Source organism: Malania oleifera, chromosome 8 (genome assembly GCF_029873635.1).
Source record: "Malania oleifera isolate guangnan ecotype guangnan chromosome 8, ASM2987363v1, whole genome shotgun sequence".
NCBI classification, from domain to species: domain Eukaryota; kingdom Viridiplantae; phylum Streptophyta; class Magnoliopsida; order Santalales; family Ximeniaceae; genus Malania; species Malania oleifera.
The window spans coordinates 19,798,508-19,820,704 of record NC_080424.1 but is presented as its reverse complement, the minus strand read 5'-3'; the positions used below and the strand labels follow the sequence as shown (position 1 = coordinate 19,820,704).

General features: G+C 35.5%; 1 protein-coding gene across 1 annotated transcript; it reads left to right on the top strand.

The window, feature by feature from the left end:
- The first annotated feature begins 3,947 nt into the window (after positions 1–3,947).
- LOC131161505 (histidinol-phosphate aminotransferase, chloroplastic) lies at positions 3,948–21,854 on the top strand. The gene is made up of 10 exons (XM_058117316.1): positions 3,948–4,311; positions 4,470–4,723; positions 5,441–5,524; positions 5,678–5,832; positions 5,983–6,080; positions 6,300–6,408; positions 7,949–8,106; positions 15,957–16,099; positions 16,212–16,352; positions 21,313–21,854. The coding sequence occupies exons 2-10, from the start codon at positions 4,478–4,480 to the stop codon at positions 21,463–21,465; spliced, it is 1,287 nt and encodes a 428-aa protein (XP_057973299.1). The 5' UTR covers positions 3,948–4,311; positions 4,470–4,477; the 3' UTR covers positions 21,466–21,854.
- Positions 21,855–22,197: the final 343 nt, after the last annotated feature.

The following is a 22,197-nucleotide window of genomic DNA, read 5'->3' as shown; positions in this document are numbered from 1 at the left end:
AGTTTACTATGGTTTTCCTGAAATCGTCACCATAGGAAAAACACAGAAACCACCACGGAAATCCTGTACCCAAACTACAGAACAATCCTCAAATCCTTTCCTATACTCTGGTATTGCTTCCGCTGCATTTTAAAGTTTACAGAACCTAACAATCTAGGCTCTGATACCAAACTGTAATGACCTACTATATTTTATAAATATTTTATAACTTTCCAATAATAAATACTATGAAATTCCACTAATTCGATACCTTCTCATATATATATATATATATATATATATAACTATCAACCTATGCAACGGGAAACTAAATTCATATAACCAAAAAAGCAAATATACGATACTAGAGTGCTAAAATGCTCCCAAAATATACATATACTACTGTTCCTAAAATACCCTCAACTGAAACTGGGCTATACAGAAGTGACCTCCCAAAAATACTCACTCTACTAACAAGGCAGCACTGTAGTCCCTCTACCTGTGAGCCTAATCTGTTCGCCCAACTAGATCACCTAAAAAATGTCAATTTAATGGGATGAGACGACGCTTAACAAGATGAAATATGCTATTGCTAGTGTGTGGCAAGTGAGTTACATTTTTATAAAAATCTGATACTATAACAACATGAATAATTGAATCTGGGAATACAGGTACAAATAATATATAACATCACTTTTAACCACGTTGCTTAATATATATGTATTTTTAAGTTTTCTATTCATAATACTATTAATATATATATATAAGTACATCCTCTGTTTCTGTAAACTGTATATACATATAAATACTGAAAAACTTCCCTGTGGATAACTGTATGTCATAATTTAACCCCTCATGACAAGGTTGTGCGGCCCGTAGGCGGGATCTATCACTGGCTGGCCTACCAGGATAAATCACTATACTCTGACAGTCAAATCGACCCCCTCAACCCATATCTGATGGGAAGCCTGTCCGCAACATAGGCACGATCGACTTCTGTATACCACATATTATTTGAATATGTGTTACACTCTAAACTGTATATAGGTACGATACCGTGCTTTATAAACTGTATCTGTAATGGTTCATCAGGGTCTGATACTATATAATATGTTTCTATATACAACTATCTATTTTACCATGATTTTGTAGTAACTGTATTAACTATGACGCTGTAATAAACTGTGTCTATATCAACTATGTTTCTAAAATTAACTGTAAATCTGTATGTCATGGTACTGTAAAACTGTATAATCATGGTATTCTTAAAAAATACTGTAAAACATGTTCCCTATTTGTATATTCTGTAAAACATAATCTTGAAAATATTGTAAGACATATTTCTGTACTGTATCCATATTCTCATGCCACACAATAATTAAAAAATCTTAAACATAATTGACAACTGTATAAAATTCCTGTTGTGAATAATAATCTAGTAAAAATACATATTTTATATTGAAAATCTTACTAGAATTGTCTAGCATAGCATATTTCCCTTACTTGTTTCCTGCAAAAATCCCCTATTGTGACAGGTCCTACACCCGCAGGGTTTCCCATTGAACACCTTGAAAACCATATATCTTAAAATATAATATCATTATTTCTACGTCTACTACATTTCCTACAACTGCTGGAAAGCCTAATTTTGAGTAAAAGGTCTTACCCTGAATCTGGAATGAAATTCAACTTAGCCCCACCAACGATCCGCTTTAGCAGACTTGGAGAGAACTTCCCCTGAAGCGTCGTGATGGCCTCAGATCATCGATCTGGCGAACGGTGGAGCCGAAATCAAAGTGAGAAGAGAGAGAAACCGTAGAGGAGAGAGAGAGAATTTTTTTTTTATTTTTCCTGCATCAAAATCTGAGTTTAGCACTATTTATACCATGAGCTTCGTCGACGAGCCATGTCATCTCGTCGACGAGGTCAAGAAGGAGGTTTGTCGACGAATGCTATCTCCTCATCAACGAAATTAAGAATTAAAAAAAAACAACCCCTCAGTATCTTCTCGTTGATGAAACATGACTTCATCGACGAGACCCTCTTGTACCCTCGTCGATGAATTCCCTGTGTTCGTCGACGAGGACCTGATAAATTTTATTGGGTCATTACACTTTGATTGTCCTAGGCCTTTGGTTTTATTCCGACTTGGCATTTTCACAAAACCTGGAATATTTTGGAACTCCCGTTCCTATATCTTATTTCAATAACTCACAGCTTACGATAGTTAATCGACACGCTTTTTCACAAAACACATCATTCAATATATCAGCTCATTCCACACTTATTTGGGTAAACAAATAATCTCGTATCAGATACTCCGAAAATACAATTTAACATAATCAAAGGTATGATCACCTTCATATTACAATTTAATCATGTATATAATTTTCCAACAAAAAAGGAGATGATACCCAAAACCCTCAATTTTCCCAAAAACTGTAAACCCAAAAAAATCCCGTAATTTCACTCGATAGATTTTCCCAAATAAGTAACCAAAACATTCGTATAATCGTAAACCATAATTTTACTAATTTAGATTTCACAAAATAATTGATATAAACAGAAACCCCTTATCTCGATTTTGGAACAAAACCCAAAAATCCTCGAAACGAAGATCCGATCCGCTATAAACGTAGAGATTCTCCACCTGATCCATGTGGTCACGTCAGATCGTTGATTCAGGTAACAGACGGCCCGAAACCTTAAAGAGAGAGAGTGGTTTGAGTTCTAGAGAGAGAGAGAGAGAGAGAGAGAGAGAGAGAGAGAGAGAGAGAGAGAGAGAGAGAGAGAGAGAGAGTCAACTTATAGACCTTTGACTCGGCCAGCCTTGTGGACGAAGTGGAGTGCTCGTCGACGAGCATAAGAAGGGCGTTCGTCGACGACAGCGTGGCCTTGTCAACGAGCTTGAGATTTTAGAATTAATTTCTCGGTATCAACTCATCCACGAACCTCTGATTTTTGTTGCCAAGCAGTAGAAGGGACTTTGTCAACGAGAGAAGGAGCCTCGTCAACGAGCCCTACTGCTTTCACCTTTTTAAATTCCTTCCCTTTTTTCTCATTTATTTAATCTAAAAATCTCGGGTCGGGTTCTTAACATGTATCCTGTGTGAATGAACTGTGGTGTATATGTTTGCAGACTATGCGGAATGATTGATGTGAATGTGGGTGTATACTGGTATGTGAATTTAAATATATAAAAATTTATGGCAAAGTAAATCTCTTCGGCCGATGGCTTGCTGAAAAAGCGAGTGTCCTTGTAATTATAGTTTGGTATCAGAGTAGAGGGAAGTTACATGTAATGGGCATGTAAACTTCTCTATTCTTAGAGACTTTGCTTATAAATATAACCCCGAGAGTTCACAATAAATATTGATTTTGTTTGTGTGACTGCAGTATATAAATGTCTAGCCAGTTGTTGTTGATTAATTGATAAGTTTATATTATATATATATATATATATATATATATATATTTATTTATTTATTTATTAAAACTCTTCTACCACACACTACTATAATATATTTTTTCCTTACTGAGAGGTGTCTTACCCCAAAGAATTATTGATCTTTTCAGGTCCTTTAGGTGATCGAGTTTAGAAAGTTTCAGTGCAGGGTTTAGAATTTTGGAGACTTATGAGTGGTAATGGAACTGAAATATGTATAACAATGTTTTAGAATTTCTGATTATATAATATATGTGGATGGATATACCTTTAGAGTTGTATATAGTACTTTGTATTTTATTTGAGATTATCCTTTATTTTTCTGCTACGTGAATGATATCGATGATTGGTCTCATCACATCTCGGGCCCCCATTTGGCTGGTTTGGGGCGTGACATCATATGTTACTCTTATTTTTATTTTAAATTTGAATTTAATAATGATAACATATTATTAATTTATTCAGAAAACACCAAAACTATATCTGGAAAATATTTAAATATATCAATCAAAATAATATATTTATAATAACGTGTGTCATGCTCCCTAATACAATAAATCCTTAAACCCAATTAAGGCTGCCGCCACTGCTATCCCTGCCGAAATCCAAGATTTGGGTAACTTGCCGCAGTTGAATCTCCCTGCTACTGTTACTAAATTCTGAATCAAAAATGGTAGATGGAATTTGCGCGAAGCTGGCGTATTGTGAAACATAACTTCAGTTATGTAGAAGAACAAGAAGTCGTTTGATTTTCGATTTGGTAGAGAACCGTCAAACCTTGAACGTTGGATTGGGGGCGGTGCACTGTAGACTACGGTTTAGGGTTTTGCCTTCTACCTTCTTTACCAGGCCGTTATCCAAGCAATCTTCCGTCCAAACGATCTCAGGTCTTTCTCTCTTTGTTGCTTATTTTCTCGGTTTCCCCCTTGTTTTTGCAAGCATGCATGACGGTTTGAGCACACATTTTCTTTTTCTTTTTCTTTTTCGAAGTTGTTTTCGTATACCACTAAAAATTGTTCTTCTTCCAAACATTTGAACGTTTTAGGCGCCAATATGCATATGTTCACTGGTGTGACTGATACCTACAACGCTTCCCGTCTTTGCTTGATCAAAACAAATCCCAGTTTTGTGCATAGAGCTAGTCAATCACCTGAAGGAATTCATAGACGGGCAATTTGTATGGCGTCTACCATACCGGTAAAGCATGTCAGGGAGGGCCAAGAGCGGGTAACTGGTGACTCTTTTATCCGACCCCATCTACGCAAATTGTCTCCTTACCAACCCATTTTGCCATTTGAAGTAAGACTGAAAATCATTTGAGAATTTTCATTGTATCTGCTGCTTTAATGATGCAATAAATGCGTACTTGTTCTTCATTCGCTAGTTGGCTATATAGGTCAATGGACAGTTATTATCTATTTGTTCTTGGATTGTAAGAAAAAAAAAAGGAGTATGAATTGTGTGATGTTGTCAATTGATTTTTTGATTTTGATTTTAAGTTTGATCTATCATTTTGACTTTTCTTGTAATTTCTTTGAATGTATGTGGATGTATAATCGTGTCCAGAATTCTAGATTTCTATTTGTCTTTGGCTATGCATTTTATCAGAATGGTGAAGTTTTTCGTAGAATATATCTGACGTTTTGATTGTATGTTGTTGGTTAATTACATACTCCCTGGTTAGTAGTTTGACTCCATTACCAGGATCTAGAAGAAAGTATAGTCATGTTTACAAATGATTCAATGTGGATGGATTGAAATTGTGTATGTTCTCAAGTCTGAATTTTCTTTTTTAATGGAACATTTTTCTAGTCAACTTATTTTTGAATTTCTAATTGTTTCTGCTGATTCAGTTGATTTTGCATGCAATCTGTTTGGCTTGTTTAAGTTTTGGTTGAATGAGCCACAAGTCAATTATGGCCTGCACTTCATTTATATGTACCCCATTATTAGCTACTTGGAAAAATGAAATAATGTAAACTATGATTTGAGTTTTAGTTTTTTATTTTTTTACAGGTTTTGTCGACTAGATTTGGAAGAAGCCCTGAGGATATCATTAAATTAGATGCAAATGAGAACCCTTATGGTCCGCCACCAGAGGCAAGCCATTTGCACAATTAGATTATATGATAATTGCTGTTGAAATCATAGTTGTATCTAAGATACACAATTATTTCCCCCAGCTTTTTAATCTTGTGTAATCTGTTTGTTATTATTATGTCTTATATACATAATAATTCACGTTGTTTGTAGGTTCTTGATGCTCTGGGAACATTGAAATTCCCTTATGTTTATCCTGACCCAGAAAGTCGTCGATTGCGTGCTGCCCTTGCCAAAGATTCAGGCCTTGAGTCTGATTATATTCTTGCGGGTTGTGGAGCTGATGAACTTATTGATTTGATTATGCGGTTAGAAATAGAAGATGTTGTGATTAGTTCATTTTTTCATTAGCTTTCTGCGTCAATGTTTTTTTTTTCCTAGCTGCCCCACTCCTCAAACTATCTTCAGTTCATGGTTTTAGTTTTATCAATTCATTTATTTTGTGATTCACCTTGTAGATGTGTACTGGACCCGGGCGACAAGATTGTGGACTGCCCTCCAACCTTCACAATGTATGAATTTGATGCGGCTGTAAATGGGGCACTTGTCATCAAGGGTAAGGACAAATTTCTTGCTGTAATGTTTTAATATTTATATTTTTTTGTGTTGCCTGATACCTGGCTTAGTTGGTAACCAGTTTGGGTTGGGTAAGGGAGATCGAAGGTTCACTACCAATTAAAAAAAATGTGTTTTATGCCTTACTATGGTGTATATCTGCATTTTCATATTTTTGTTGATATGCATTACCTCATTACATGTTTATCTGACTGTGCAGTACCAAGGAAGTCAGACTTTAGCCTGAATTTAGAACTCATTGCTGAAGTTGTTGAGCGAGAGAAACCAAAATGCATATTCTTAACTTCTCCTAACAATCCAGATGGGAGGTAGCACTCAGCTGTACCTCTTCTTTCAACCTTATCACTTGAGATCCCTTGATGTATTTTTATTCGTGTGATGGCAAGTGCTCATCCACTCAGCACTGTGGTAAAGGTTTGAGGCCTCTTTGGAAATGAGGGGTAAGGTTGCCTACTGATTTACTTTTCCTGGGCCTTGCTGCAAGCAGGAGCCTTTTGCACTGGGCTGACCTTATGGTTGGCCAATTACTGTTGCTCCAGTTTATTGAAGATCAGCAGAATGGTTAGACAAATGAAATTTGACAGCCTAATGTATGGTTAGTTTGGGTTATGCAGATCTTCTTGAGAGCTGCTGAGAGTATGGTGCAAAATGGTTGATCCAATTGTGACATGATTGATTTGTGGACTTGACTAATGTGGGCTTTCTAAATTACTAAAGCATGTAGAAACAAGCCCCTTTTCTCTTATTATCTAGGAATAAGAGTAAAATCCTGTCAAGCTTGTCTATCTTTAAAAAAAAAAAATGTTTACTTTGAGAAAAACTGTCCAGCTTGCTCATCCTTTTAAAAAAATATTGACCTCTCTCAAGATCTTTTAATATGAAAAAAGAATTGTGGTTACTACTTGACATGGACATGAGATTCCCAACATCATGACTAATAAACAAGATTTACTGCTCTAGATGTGTGAGTTCTTTGCTATATAGCATGCACACTTCTCTAAGGAAGTCTTTTCATGCATATGCCTGAGATGAACATTTCTTGGTCAGGTACTTGGCGCTTAATAAAAGTGTGTGATTTAAAATAGATTTTAAAATTTGGACACTTCTCTAATGCATCTTTACACTCATTGGACAATGCTCTGGTGTTTCTTTTGTTCTTTTGCGGCACATTATCGACACATTAACCACAATGAGGGTTTTTTTTTTTCTTTTTTTCCCAGGAATTAAATATATATATATAAAACTTGTGTACTCTTACAATGAAAGAGTGGTATGTCGATTTCTATGGTATGAAATAGGAAGAATAATAACATAGGCTTTTGCAGTGTACTGCTGGAGTATGTTTTTTCATTTTGCTTTATAGTTTTGCATGGATTTATAATGTTGTTAGAATGTTAAATATTTAAATTCATCAACCCCCAACACACACAAATTCATCAACACCCAACACACACACACACACACACACACACACACACAGACACACACATGGGTTCATAGAGACACAGATATTTATTAACTGTGGTGTCGCTGCATGTCGTCCCCATTATTTTTTGTTTTTTTTTATTTATTTCTTCAATGGGTGCCCAAGGTGCCTATGCTCGCTGTTGCGATTAACATCGAAATAAATGTTGAATCCTTAATGTTTTTGTTTGATATGTCAAGAGGATCAATGGAGCAATCACTCCTATGTTTTTATTTGTTTATGTGACCAAGTGATGCTTCAGGTGTTAATTTCTCATTAAAATTCTATTGTGGTTGGTAGACTGTATATTTTTAATGTAGAATGCTGAAAACTACAAGCTCAGTGGATTTTATTATGTTGAGGTTATAAATGTTTGTTTGCAGCATAATCAACAATGAAGTTCTCTTGAAGATACTGGAGCTGCCTATACTGGTGGTGTTGGATGAAGCATATATTGAGTTTTCTGGGCTTGAATCTAGGATGGCATGGGTGAAGAAGCATGAGAATTTAATTGTCCTTCGAACATTTAGTAAACGAGCTGGTATGTTTATTATAAGTTTCCTAATTTATATAGCCATTTTTATGCTGAAAATTACATGGTCATCCATGTAAAAAACTTTCCCCTTTTATTGTTGAAGTCATTGGTGAATCCTTGGTGTCAATTTTTGGTAACATTTGATGTTTATTGTTGATCTCTATGGCACATCTTCATCAAATTGCTTTATTTTTTAAACTGTGATACGATATGGGCCCTAAGAAGGAAGAAAGATGAGTCAAAGGAGAAATAAGTTTCAGAGAGAATGAGAAGTAAAATAACCCTGTGTTTTTTTAATATTTATTAGTGATACAATACAACCTCAATCCTTACCAATAGTGTGTGATTATATGAGTATCATATCTTTGCTGCCTCTTTTTGAGCTTGTTTATACTGATGTCCAGACTTTTCTTCCTATAATTTTCAATAATATTCTTACTTGTGAAGAACTATTTTATTTTCCATTTACAGTTTTCCAAATAACTACAGAAGAGCCACCTTGTTTTCCAGTTTTCCAAATTTGTAAAAGAAAGTAGGAAAACATCTTTCTATTATTTTCTTGATTTCCTGTATACTTCTTAGAAAGCTGCAAAACAAAGTGGCATTTTTGTAATTTTGAAATCTATAAATGGAAAATGAAAATAGTTTACCACAATCAACAGGTCCTTGGCGTTTCCCCCTGCACATGAAGCACCTACTCATTATGAACATGCCTCCTGTTTTCAACATATCCCAGTTAGAGCTTCCTAAGGACACTTTTCGATTGGTGCTTTTGACATCCATACAGCTTTCCAATGGAATTTTGTTTCACATAGGTTCCATCTCTCCAGACATTTCTGCCATCAATGGCTTCTCATTACCAAACCATGCAGCCTGATCAACAATGCTATTCACCCAATGTCCCAACCCTGAAAACTTCTATGATATTGAGATTACCTGTCTGATGTGAAGCTGACCACATCAGGGACAAGCACATTTTATTTACCAAAATCTGAAATATTGGGGCATATATTTACACCAAAATCCCACTAGAACAGATCCGAATTCCCTTTCCCTTAAATAATATTGGCAGTGATTGTTAATCCCCATAAATTGTGCACAAACAATTTTGAGTGAGGATTCGGAGCATGCCAATAACATAACCTTCTCTTCTTCGGATCTGTTGTAAGAACTGCAAGTTTTTTAGGCTTCATGACTGTACCCAGATATACTTGGACAACTTGCAGATTTAAGAGTGTCACTTATCGTCTACGCTTAGATTTTCATTGTTGATGCTCTGTGTATTTCTAGAACACACAACCACTGAACTATTTTTTAAAGATGAAGAAAATTTATTAAGAGAGGAGCAATTCGAAGAGGAAGATAAGGTGCTGTATAACTTTTCTTTTCGTAGCAAAAGAAGGTGCTATGTAACTTTGATTATTGTCTCTTGCGTATAAAATATAATTGGGAGACTTTAGTCATCTGTTATTTCATGACTCCATGGTGTGCTTTAGTAATATACCTACTCATCATGCAAAATTTTGCTGAAAATTATATTCTGCAAAGAATATGCTGTGTGGTTTTCATTTACTTTGTAACAACACATTAGAACACAGCATAGCAGCGGCCCTTTGGAATTGAGCAAATCTATTTTAGACATGAATGCTTAATAACATTAAGGATTAGTTGCTTTCTGCAAGCATATTGTTGTACATTCATCATGGTTTCTTGGGCAAAGATGACCTTATTTCTGTACAACAACCAAACATTGACCTATTGACACTAGACAGTGAGGTCAAATGTGAAAAGCCCAGTCCTTGATCTGATCAAAATGTAAATTTTAGATGTGCTCAAGTTAACAAACTCTATAGACACTAGACAGTTAGGTACCTAAATCTAGAAAACTAGCTGGTTAATCCAAATATATATAGGTTCATTTATTTTATATTTTTATTTCTGCCAAAATCCATTGCCACTACATTGATCCTGGAAATCCAAGCCCATGCCAATGACTGTCTGTGTTCAAGTTTTCGTTCATGCCTTTGTATTGTAATCCTAGTTGCCCCTAAATGAGCATGTATATGACTTCTAGTTAATTTTATGGGTTTTGTATTATGAGATATTGATGGCTAGTGTGAACTCTACCCTGCGCTTTAAGACCAAAAAGAAAGCCCTTGGGTTAAATATGCTGAAAATTTAGGAGAACATTGTGCAAAATAACCATTAGAATAAAAAGTGGTTAAATTGGAGCTGATTAAGGTTTAAGTGAAACTAATAAAAAAGTCAAGAAATGATCGTTTGTATCTTAGTCAGATTATGAAGAGTCATGCATGCTGAGAAATCCCTAGTATGCATAATTGTGAATAAACTGACTATCATAAAGATAAAGGAATCCTAGGATAAGGGCTTCTATGAATGTAAGGTGGGAGATTTCTATCAAAATGATTCAAAAACTATGAGAATTAGTCCAATTTGGCTGTTTGTAGATATTTCATTAATTCATAAGGACGAACATATAACAATATAAAGAAAAAAAGATATGCTGATAAGAGGTTTGATGAACATTGATAGATTGAAATTTTCTGTAAAGATTTATAAGATATTGAAGTGCAGGTAGGGAAGACTATAAGGAAAAGATAGAAGATAAAAGATTTGGAAGGATTATAATGGAATGGTCATGCCATTATCACAGTGCATATGTTCTATAATCTAGGAATGGAGTAGCGTGTTGTAAATTACTGTATTCCTAAATGTTCTATCTCCACCCTGTTTGATTATGTAGACAAAATGTAATGTAAAAGAATGTAAATATCTAGTCTATGTTGGACTCAAACCCCCTTCCTATTCTACCATTCCTTCAAAGTGTAAGATTTCCCCCCTCTTCCCTACGAAAATAGAGGGTATCTTGATCATTTATACACTGTTTAAGGGAAGTAGGGATCAAGAAAAAATAATAAAAGACAGAACTTTTGGTGTTTATCAACAATTAAAAAATAATGATATTTTGCATATTCTTTCTCGGATCAAAATTAAAAGAAGAAATAATTAAACTAAAGAAATGACAATAACTGAACAAACTACTAAAAAACCAACCTTCGGCAACCCGAACAAAGCACAAACAGCCATCAAACAAGAAACAACTTGGACAAATCACAAAGACAGCAAATTCCTTGTTTCAGGCCCCAATGAACTCAATAAACATTGACAAACAGCTTTGGGCAGTACCAGACTATCATCCCAAGAGTGCTGCACATGAGCAACTAAAAAGTTGAGATCTTTGGACCAAAAAAAACATGGCAAACAACTTGATATTATGGTGTAGGGAAGGTTTCAAGGCATTCAGGAGGAAATTGCACGTGCTGGTGCTTGGAGTTGGAGCTGCCTGCTTTTGGCCGGCACATGAGGGCTTCTTCTGGTGTGAATTTTACAGGCCAGTGGATTGGCAGGTTCTGTGGTTGGTTTTGCAAAATATGAAGGGTTTCTTGAGGTTTTGAAAAGATAGCAACGTCCAGGATTTTTTCAACGACTACAGCATTTTCCGGCAACTCCTAACCTGCTTCTAGTCTTTGATGATGCGGATGTTCCTTCTTCTATAGCAACAGGCTTGCATAGGGTTATGATGTTTAGGTTTTGGTTTGGTGGTGGCTATGTACTTGGGTATAAGATTGGATCTTGCTTGCTTTGATACCATGTTGAAGAATTGGGTAAAATGGAAGACCTAATCACAACGATAGGTCTTTCCCTCTACTTATAATATATGTCAAGTACATACTAATGATCATAATACCCTTACACTTACTAACTTAAGACTAATGCTAAATGACCAAAATACCATTATCATTTTCAATAAAAAATATTTGTTGAGGCATAGTTTCAATTTGGAGGGTTTTCAATTTCCAGGAAATTTTGTGCTATAGCCAAAATGTCAATAAATTTTTTAGATTTTTGGAAGTTTTTATGGGAATTCTGTAAGATAGAAATTGCAATTGTTTCAATTTCAGTGATGTGGAAAGTGGAAATTTCTCACAAAATTTCAAGAATTGCGTATTTTGTGAAGAATTTAAGACCATGATCATCCTTTTACTGTGCCCCATTTATGTTTTCACTTGTTCATTAGTTGGTTTAAAGATGGTTAAAGACGGGTGTCTGGTTAGTATTCTAGTATGGCTTTCTTTGATATCCGGTGTACACACTTTTTTTTTTTTAATTTTTTGTCATTTGATTTTGTATTAGCTAACTCTGCTTATGATGCACTTAATGTCCTAATTTTTTCACACACAGTTGGTCCCAAGCCCGGGTTAAGGAGGAGGGTTGCGTTAGGTAGCTGACAGTCAGCGTAAAATATGTCAGATTACTATGATATGAACCCTTACCAAATATTTGTTGGGGCGTCCTCTATAAGCGATGCGTTGCACTTGAACCACTCGAGTGTAGCGAAAGGTGGGCGAGGGTGGGCTAGGTCGTCGGCCCGAAGCGACGCGGCGTGTTGGCGCCCAGGTACGGTGTCAAATATGCGAGGGTTCCTGCATCATTCTGGACGTGGGTAGGTAAAGATGTTAATTCAAGAAACTAGGATTAGATTAGCAACTTGGAATATAGGGACACTTACGAGTAAAAGCATGGAAATTGTGGATACAATGATTAGAAGAAAAATTAATATAATTTGCCTTCAAGAAACTAAGTGGGTGGGGGAGAAAGCTAGAGAAATTGATAAATCAGGATTTAAACTTTGGCACACTGGAAAAGAAAAACATAAGAATGGAGTAAGCATTATTATAGACAAAAACTTAAAAATAGCGTTGTGGATGTAACTAGAGTAAGGGATAGAATTATAAAAATCAAGATGGTATTAGGACAAGAGATAATAAATATCATTAGTGCTTATGCTCCTCAAGTTGGCTTAGCAGAAAATCTTAAGAGACAATTTTGGGAAGATATGGATAATATGATACAAGGCATACCAGGGACGGAGAAAATATTTATAGGAGGAGATCTGAATGGACACGTTGGAAGAGATAATAAAAATTATGAGAGAATACATAGAGGATATGGACATGGAGACAAAAATGAGCCTGGGGAGATGATCTTAGACTTTGCTATGTCATATAGTTTTAGTATAATGAATACTTGCTTTAAGAAGAGAGAAGAACACTTAATAACCTTTAAAAGTGGACAAAATAGAAGTCAAATAGATTTTTTTTTTTAACTAGGAGGGTAGATCGTTTATCATGCAAGGATTGTAAAGTTATTCCAGGTGAAAGCCTAACCATACAACATAGTCTTAGTGTTAGATATATGTATTAAAAAATGGAAGAAAAAGGATAAAGTGAACTAGTGCAGGAGAACTAGATGGTGGAACCTAAAAGGAGAATATATAATAAAATTTAAAGATAAAATGATCAAAGATGGGGATTGGACCTTAGAGGATAGGATAGATACAAATACTCTTTGGAATAGATTAGCTAGCTCTATTAAAATGATAGCAAAAGAGATTTTAGGTGAATCAAGGGGAAGATTCTCGAATAGCAAAGAAAGCTGGTGGTGGGATAAATATGTACAAAAAATCATAAAGACAAAAAGAATTTGGTATAAAACGTGGCAAAAATGTAGAAATAGAGATAACTTTGAAAAATATAAGGAGGCAAGAAAAGATGCAAAAAGGGCCGTTAGTGAAGCTAAATATAGATCATTTAATAGTTTGTATGATAAATTAGGTACAAAAGAAGGGGAAAGAGATATATTTAAACTTGTTAAAGCTAGAGAAAGGAAGAGCAAGGACTTAGGAAATGTAAAGTGCATAAAAAGTGAGGATGATATTGTCTTGGTTAAGGATGAAGATATTAAAGAAAGATGGCGAAGTTACTTTAGTAAGTTATTTAACAAAAATCAAATAGAAGGCTTAAACTTAAAATTGTCAAATGAGGAAAAGACTAAAAATATAAGATTTATTCGCAAAATTAGAGTTAACGAAGTTAAGTTTGCACTAAAAAAGATGAAAAATGGGAAAGCCATGGGACCAGATAACATCCCAATTGAAGTTTGGAAATGCTTGGGTGATAACGGAATTATATGGTTAACTAATTTATTTAATACAATTGTAAAAGCTAAGAAAATGCCAGATGAATGGAGGAAAAATACTTTAATACCTATATAAAAAAATAAAGGAGATATTCAAAATTGTAATAACTATCGTGGAATTAAACTTATGAGTTATACGATGAAACTATGGGAAAGAATAGTTGAACAAAGATTAAGGTTAGAAACGAAGATCTCAGAAAATCAATTTGGTTTTATGCCTGGGAGATCTACCATAGAAGCTATTTATCTTTTAAGAAGATTAATGGAAAAGTTTAGGGAAAAGAAGAGGGACTTGCATATGATATTTATTGACCTTGAGAAAGCATATGATAGGATACCTAGGGAAATTCTATGGTGGGTTTTAGAAAAAAAGGGTATATGTTGTAGGTATACCGATGTCATTAAGGATATGTACGATGGGGTAATGACTAGTGTAAAGACTATAGATGGAGAAACTAGAGAATTTCCAATTACCATAGGTGTACATTAAGGATCTGCTTTGAGTCCTTCTCTTTTTGCTTTAGTGATGGACCAATTGACTAAGAATATTCAAAAGGAGGTTCCATGGTGTATGTTGTTTGCAGATGATATTGTATTAATTGACGAAACTAGGGATGAAGTAGAGGCTGAGTTAGAATTATGGAGAGAAACTTTGGAATCTAGAGGCTTTAGGATAAGTAAAAATAAAACAGAATATATGAAATGTAATTTTAGTAATGATAGGAGGAATATTGAAGACAAAGTTAAACTTGATGATGAAGAAATAAATAGCACTTGTAGATTTCGATACCTTGGCTCTATTATGCAAGCTGAAGGAGAAATTGAAGATGATGTAGTGCATAAAGTTAAAGCAGGTTGGGTAAAATGGAGAAGTGCTTCAAGTGTGCTATGTGATCGTAGAATACCCTTAAAATTGAAAGGGAAGTTTTATAGGACAGCTATAAGACCAGCTATGCTATATGGATCGGAATGTTGGGCGACGAAGAAACATAATATCCAAAAAGTAAAAGTTACCGAGATGAGGATGCTTAGATGGATGAGTGGTATAACATTGAAAGATAAATTAAGGAATGAACATATTCGTGGTAAGTTAGGTGTAGCTCTTATAGAAGATAAGATAAGGGAGGGACGACTTAGATGGTATGGACACTTGCAACGTAGGCCTTATAGTACACCTGTGAGGAAGACTGACTTAGTTATTATGGGGGACAGTAGAAGGGATAGGGGTAGACCTAAAATAACTTGGGAGGAGATAGTGAGTAAGGATTTAATATCCTTGAATCTATCAAAAGAAATGGTCCATGATCGCATAAATTGGCGGAAATAGATTCATATAGCCGACCCCACTTAGTGGGACTAAGGCTTGGTTTTTTTTTTTTTGTTGTTGTTGTTGATTTTGTATTAGCTAGCTTTTGTTCCTCATTTCCTTTGCTATTGGAGGATTTCTCATCCTCTTTGTACTTTCTTCTTTCTTGAATTCCTTTTTTTTCCTATCGAGTGTAGCATGTACTTTTGATATAATGACTTGAAGGGTGGAGATAGTTACGTCCTTTGAACACACACTTCTCCATACGACGTTGGTTTTTCTTTTTTTGAGACAGTTTAATTAGCAATCAAGATTGCTATATCTCCGGTTCATGTGCATGGATATTGGTTGGGATTTGAAGATGATAAATTTCTGTTGTATTTTTGACTTCATTCTCTCCCCTTGAGATGAACTTCTTTTGCTTAAATTTCTTTTTGTAAACATGATTAGAATAATGGAAATTTAACAATGTGAAGGGGCTGTAGTGCAGGTTTAGCTGGACTCCGTGTTGGATACGGGGCATTTCCCTTGAGCATTGTTGAGTATCTTTGGAGGGCAAAGCAACCATATAATGTTTCTGTTGCTGCTGAAGTTTCTGCATGTGCAGCATTGCAGAATCCCATCTATCTAGAGGTTATTTCTATTTTTTGCATAACTATTTACTGATCAAATTAGTCTGCAAGAGTCCATCAAAATTTCTTTTGCTTGAAGACTGTTTTTAATCCTAGTTGACAATCTCTACCAGACGGTGAAAGAGGCTTTGGTACAAGAGCGGGATAGGCTATATAATCTTCTTAAAGAGGTGCCATTTCTCAATCCATATCCAAGCTACTCAAATTTCATTCTTTGCGAGGTTACCTCAGGAATGGATGCCAAGAAACTAAAGGTATAGAGCCTTATCTGAATAAAACTGTTATAATATTTTAAAGAAGGTTTTGTGTCAATATTCTTTGGTCATTGATTCTTTGTTTTCTTTTCTTCTTTATCCTCAGTTTATTGTAGTAATGGTTTGTATTGCAGTTTATGGTTTGCAGACTTGTTAATCTTAGATTTAATTTAATAAAATTTTGTGGCTGCCCAAAGGATGTTCTGTGATCCTACTTAGTTGGATATTCTGGTTAGGTTGCTCGAGGACTAAAAAAAGGTGTTGCATTACACCCTCTTTCAATTATTCAGTAACATAATCAAAATTATTTATTTTTTCCAATATTAAATGCATACTGCACAAATCTTGTACCCTAATTGTCATGTGAATGACTAACTAAATATTTGGTTTCCCTAAGCTAGCTATCCAGCAGATCATGTAATCCATTTAGTCAATAGGATAACTGGGAATTAATCTTCCAAGGTCGTGCATATTAAACTGTATTTTCCAATGTTTAGAAGGCACAATCTAGGTTTGCCTCGAGATGAGGCACGCCTAAAACGCCTTGAGGCGTAGTCTAAAATGCGTAACTTTTTAAAGGCTAATACAGAAAATAATAAGGCTTACACATTTGCGTAACAAGTAACCCCATTTGCTTTCTTGGTTGGGGCGCATCTTGAGTTTGTGCATTTTAAGTCCAATATGGTTTTAAACTAGCTAGTGAAATTTAATCATGTGTATATAAGATAGGTTTAAAAAATGTTTTAATCTTAGTGAACTCTTGATAACTTTTGAACCTAAGCCTTTCCAAGACAATTGAAAGTTACATCTTGGATTAAGAACACAATTTCATTTTTGTAATATTATGGTTATATTTTAAGATGGCTTACTTGAATGATATTAAGTTTGTATGCTTTGAAATGAAAAAGGATTATCTCTTGCTGTATTCATAAACGAAAGAAGCCGGGTCTTCTTTTTCAACAGTTTAAATTCATATTTCAAAATTTTATTTCTGATTCTTCTAATTTTTAGTGTGTGTGTATCTTTTATTTTTTATATTGCCGGGTGTCTTGGGCTTGTGTACCAGACTAATCCCACGCCTACGCTAGCCATGCCCTCAACCAACACGTAGGTGTGTGTGTTTGTGTGTGTGTGTGAAATTTATGTATCTATTTCTCTATAAAAAAAATTCCTGGAAGGCTTACACCTTGCCTCATGTTGTTTAAAATGCTCGCATTACACCTTTGCCTTTTAAAAAGTTGGTATTTTAAAACACTTCTCAAAGTCTTAGCCTTTTTATTGACTGAACCAAGTTTTATGGAGTAACCAGAGTCTTACTGGATAGTTGGAGATTAATAAATTATCTGCTGTATTTCTTCTTTCAACTCTATAGGTGGTTGGAGCTTGCATGAAGCAATTTGGGATATACCATATCTAAGTGTTATGTAGTAAAAAAAATTTTAAAACTCAAAATTTTGAACTTTCCCGTAGTGCAGTGTACTCTACTGTCTTGAAATGAAGATGAACGATGACAGATTAAGAGACTAAAAGTTTTATTTCTTGTGACCTAGTAGGCTCTGTTGCCTGTTGTGTACTCCTTAGTAATTCTATCATCTTTGAAGCATTGGTTGGCTAAGTCATTAGGATGGAGAAATAAAAGAAAAAAATAGACTTGACATTTTATGACTACAAATTATTGGGGTCTGTTGTCTCTTGTGCACCATCCAGTTCAGTCGTCCTTTCCACTCAGCCCTTGTTAGAGTTGTGATGACCTGTAGCTTGGTTCCCATCACTTGGCCTCATTGGCCTAGAAGTGGCAACTGGCAACTCATTGCTAGCCCTGAAATACTTGGGAAGAAACTCAAGTTTTCAAGAGATGAGTTTTTATTGAAAAAAAAAAATCTTAAAAACTAGAATTTTTTTTTTCTTTTTTCTTTTCAAGGGAATTTCCGAAGACAGAAAAGAAGAACAGTTTTCTGTGAGCCTCCAGGGCATGGAGTCTAGAAATTGACTCGAGGCTCATTTTGTATATCACATTTTTTTTTTCCTATATTTGTTTTAAGGACAACTGCTTCAAGGGACTGATTTAACTACCATGAAGAGAATCATTTGAACCCATAAACTAATGGGTTCCTTTTACCAAAATGCTCTTTTAACTTATTTGAACTCCCTACCAGTATATCTTGGCAGACCTCATGAGCTTTGTTTTAGCAAATTGGACATGTTGGTTGTCTGGCATATCAATAGGTTCAATACCAATCAAAATAGTCATCCATGTCATACAACCAGTCAGCATGTGGTCTAACCTGCCATCCAAACAAGGTGCTTAGTATTAACCCTCCAAGTAATGTCAACAAAACCATCTAATTATTCAGGTTGGAATAGTTCTCCGAGGATAGCACCGCTCCTACCAATTGCCTAACCTGATGTCTAGTCTGAACTTGAAATAGCTTACTAGATTCAGCAGTTCTTCCCTGACGAAACAGTCCAGCCTCAATAGTGTCATTGAATGCCTCAAAGGTGGGTTGGCGAAGTCTTCTTGGTGCATGACTAGCATGTTCCTTAGATGGGCAATCTGCCATTTTGCCTTTACAGCACTATCTAATTTGGAGGAAGACCCAATTTATGGTCATAGTATTAGGCTGCACCTGAGGGATTTCCAATGTTCTTTCTATCAAGTGTGAGAAGTCACTCTTCCCTATAATCTTGTATTGGCGTTTAAATACATATTTGGTCAAAGTCTCAAGGCCTCTTATTGTTGTGTCACTTGTCAGGACAATTCATCTTGAAATTCCGCACAATTGTTAACAAGTTTCTCCATAGGGAGCTTGAGAGAGAGAGAGAGGGAGATCCTGAAAACTCCAGTCCTGCTAGATCCTGAAAACTAAAAAGAGTTATCATATCCTGAAAAATCCTATCATTCCTCTCCACCCTCAAGACTCGAGCAATAGAAAAACTATGATAATGCCACAGAACCTTTTCCTTCTTTTTCCCATCAAATTCCGGTAGAACTTGTCATGAAAAGGTCTGCCAGTCAGAGAAACCCAAAACATCGAACAGCTTGGTCTATGACAACCTTGCACTCTTAAAAAAAAAAACTAAGCATTAGTCTCCTTTCAAGACTGCCACAAAACACACATCTGGATGAATGCCTTAAATGACTTTAACATCTGTAGCATTAGTTTCCTCGATAGGCTGTTCACATCCTACTCAAGAGCATCATGGGCTGCTTGCACTTCCTTACGAGTTCATGGTTTGCAATGGAAGAAAATTAGGATGGGCAATGAAAGTGCATGGTTTTTGTTATGCCATGTCGACTTAAATTGCTAAGCTGTCATTTTAGTCACAAACTAATGCTATGCAGCTGAGAACTAATAAAAAAAATGAAGAAACCATATGCTCAACTGAAGGTGGGTTCAAAGGTGAGCAAATAATTATATTTTTATTTTTATTTTTGAGAGATATGAACTAGTTTAGAATTTAATTGAAGGTGCCTGCCTTCTCCCAAAACAAATACAAATCCAAACTACAGTTTCCCTTTGAGTAATTCATTTGTGAGGGTCAAAGTACAGTATTTCCACCCTGCCAAATGGCAACCCCAAAAAATGCAATATCCCTATGCGTATTTTATTTTGATTTGTTTTTTTTGTTTTTTTTTTTTTCTTTTTTTTTTCTCTTTATTATTATTATTATTATCAAAATAATGGTTTGTTCAAATCATGGAAACAACCTCTCTGAATGTGGTGATAAGGTTTCATGCATCATGCTCTCCCCGTACTCCTGGTAGCCTTGTGACTGGCCATTTACTTTTTGCTTTTAGTATGTGCGATGAGCCAGCAGGTCAGTGACACATGTGAGAATGTGCCAAGGTGTCTGGATGCAATGGTGATGGTGTCAGACGAGGTTTGTTATGACTGAAGGGACTGGGTTTGAAGCAACTATAGGGGACTAAAATTTTGGGTGACTTAAGGTGTCTGCTGTCATTTCAGTATGACTAGCATGGATGGATAGATTACGAACTCTGTTTATGGGAATTAAATCAAAGGCGCATTTGGAATTTTGGTAATGTGAATACGCATTTGGTGGTGCACAGCTGTTAGGCTTTAGGTTCCCATCAGTTTGGTGTTTCTTAAGTATAGGGAAGAATTCTCTGGGTTTTGTTTCAAAGTAGGCAGTTATGCTTTGTCGGTTTTGATTCCCAGTGTCTTTGGTGAATTGTGGTAGGGATTTGGATTGAATGGACTCCAGAGCTATATGATTCACAAAGCAACTGGCTTTGATACCGTTGTGGCACCAAATAGAAAGGCGATTAGGCTGTGTTTGTTTTTGTAGGCCTAGGGTGGCTAGACTTTGCTAAGATCTTTATAGCCAAATTGTTTGGTGCAACCAAAATAGAGGACAGAGGCTAATGGAAGGGTCCTCAGCCCATGCACATGGGCTACTGCAGCCCGTCCTTACCCACCAGTCTGGCTAAGGCTGAGGCATCTTTAGTTATAAAAACCCAAAAAAAAAATAAAATCACTTGTGCCCCTCAGATGCTAGACACAGGATTTGATAATTATTATATACCTGCAAAACAAAATTTATTCCTTTTTTCCCATCAAGTGAAATCTCGGTTTTTATATTTTCTCAGCATTGTTTTGTATGTGCATTGAGGAAAACAGTGTTAGCTTTTGATGCCAGTGTCAACTTATGATTAGGGTGAACACATGGATTTTGTGGGAGACGACCTAAGGAAAAATTGAATTAGAATAGTGCATCCAAGTAGCCGATCTCTTTGTTACTAATATGCCCCATTTACCAAATCCATGAAGATTCTGTTATTTTGGATGCAAGAGCCCTACCCGAATCATCCAACCAGAAGGAGAGCACCACACATTCATGCTTTGAAGGGTGGTGTAAAATTTCTACAAGACAGTTTATTGCTTTTGCTTGACTTTGTGAACATCTATCAATAGTGACAATATCATGTATGATACAGGAAGACCTAGCAAAAATGGGAGTGATGATCCGTCATTATAATAACAAAGAGCTGAAAGGTTATGTTCGCATCTCCGTTGGGAAGCCTGAACACACGAATGTCCTAATCGAGTGTCTCAATCGCCTCTCGCAATTGCCTCTACCAACTCATTAGCACTGGTTCTGTTAAAATTCATAATTTGCCGAGGAAAGGAAATGGAGGTTGATCATGTGAAGAGCTATCCAAGTACAACTGGATTTATTCTACTCCCAAGATTTGCAGTTGGAATATGTTTTAAGCCGATTTTTTTCCATGGCATCTGGCAAATTTTGTCTTCTGAAGCTGGGGAAAATATTATTCACCTGTAATGGAATTGCTGGTGAAACCCATTTAAGTATTTATAGGCATTGGTTCTTCTTGTACTTTCTTCTAAAAACATATCTCCGTTTCTTGGCATGTCTTAACATCTTTTTTGATCCCGAGTGGGCCATTTGATGTTGTAATCTAAATTATTGTAGGAACAAATTGATGATTTAAAACCCATTTGTGGGCATGCTTCATCATTCCTTGCTTGAATCTTTGGAAAATTGTAAGTTGCTTCAGTGTCTGCATCCATATAAATCAACTTAAATGTCAAAGTAGGCTTTATTTGGATAAAAAATTTTGTTCGTCAGTTGAAAAAAAGGGGAATAAAATTAATTTTTCATTTTATTTTTTCATGTATTGAATATCATTGAAATATAATAAAAATCATATCAAATTAAAATTAGTAACATGTAAATAAATGTTTTTGTTTCATTCATTAATTTTATGCTATATTCTCATCAGTTTTTTGGGTAACTAAACCAGAAAGTAAAGATATGTTTAGCTGTGGTTTTCAACTTTTCATTTTTTAGCTTTTCAAAA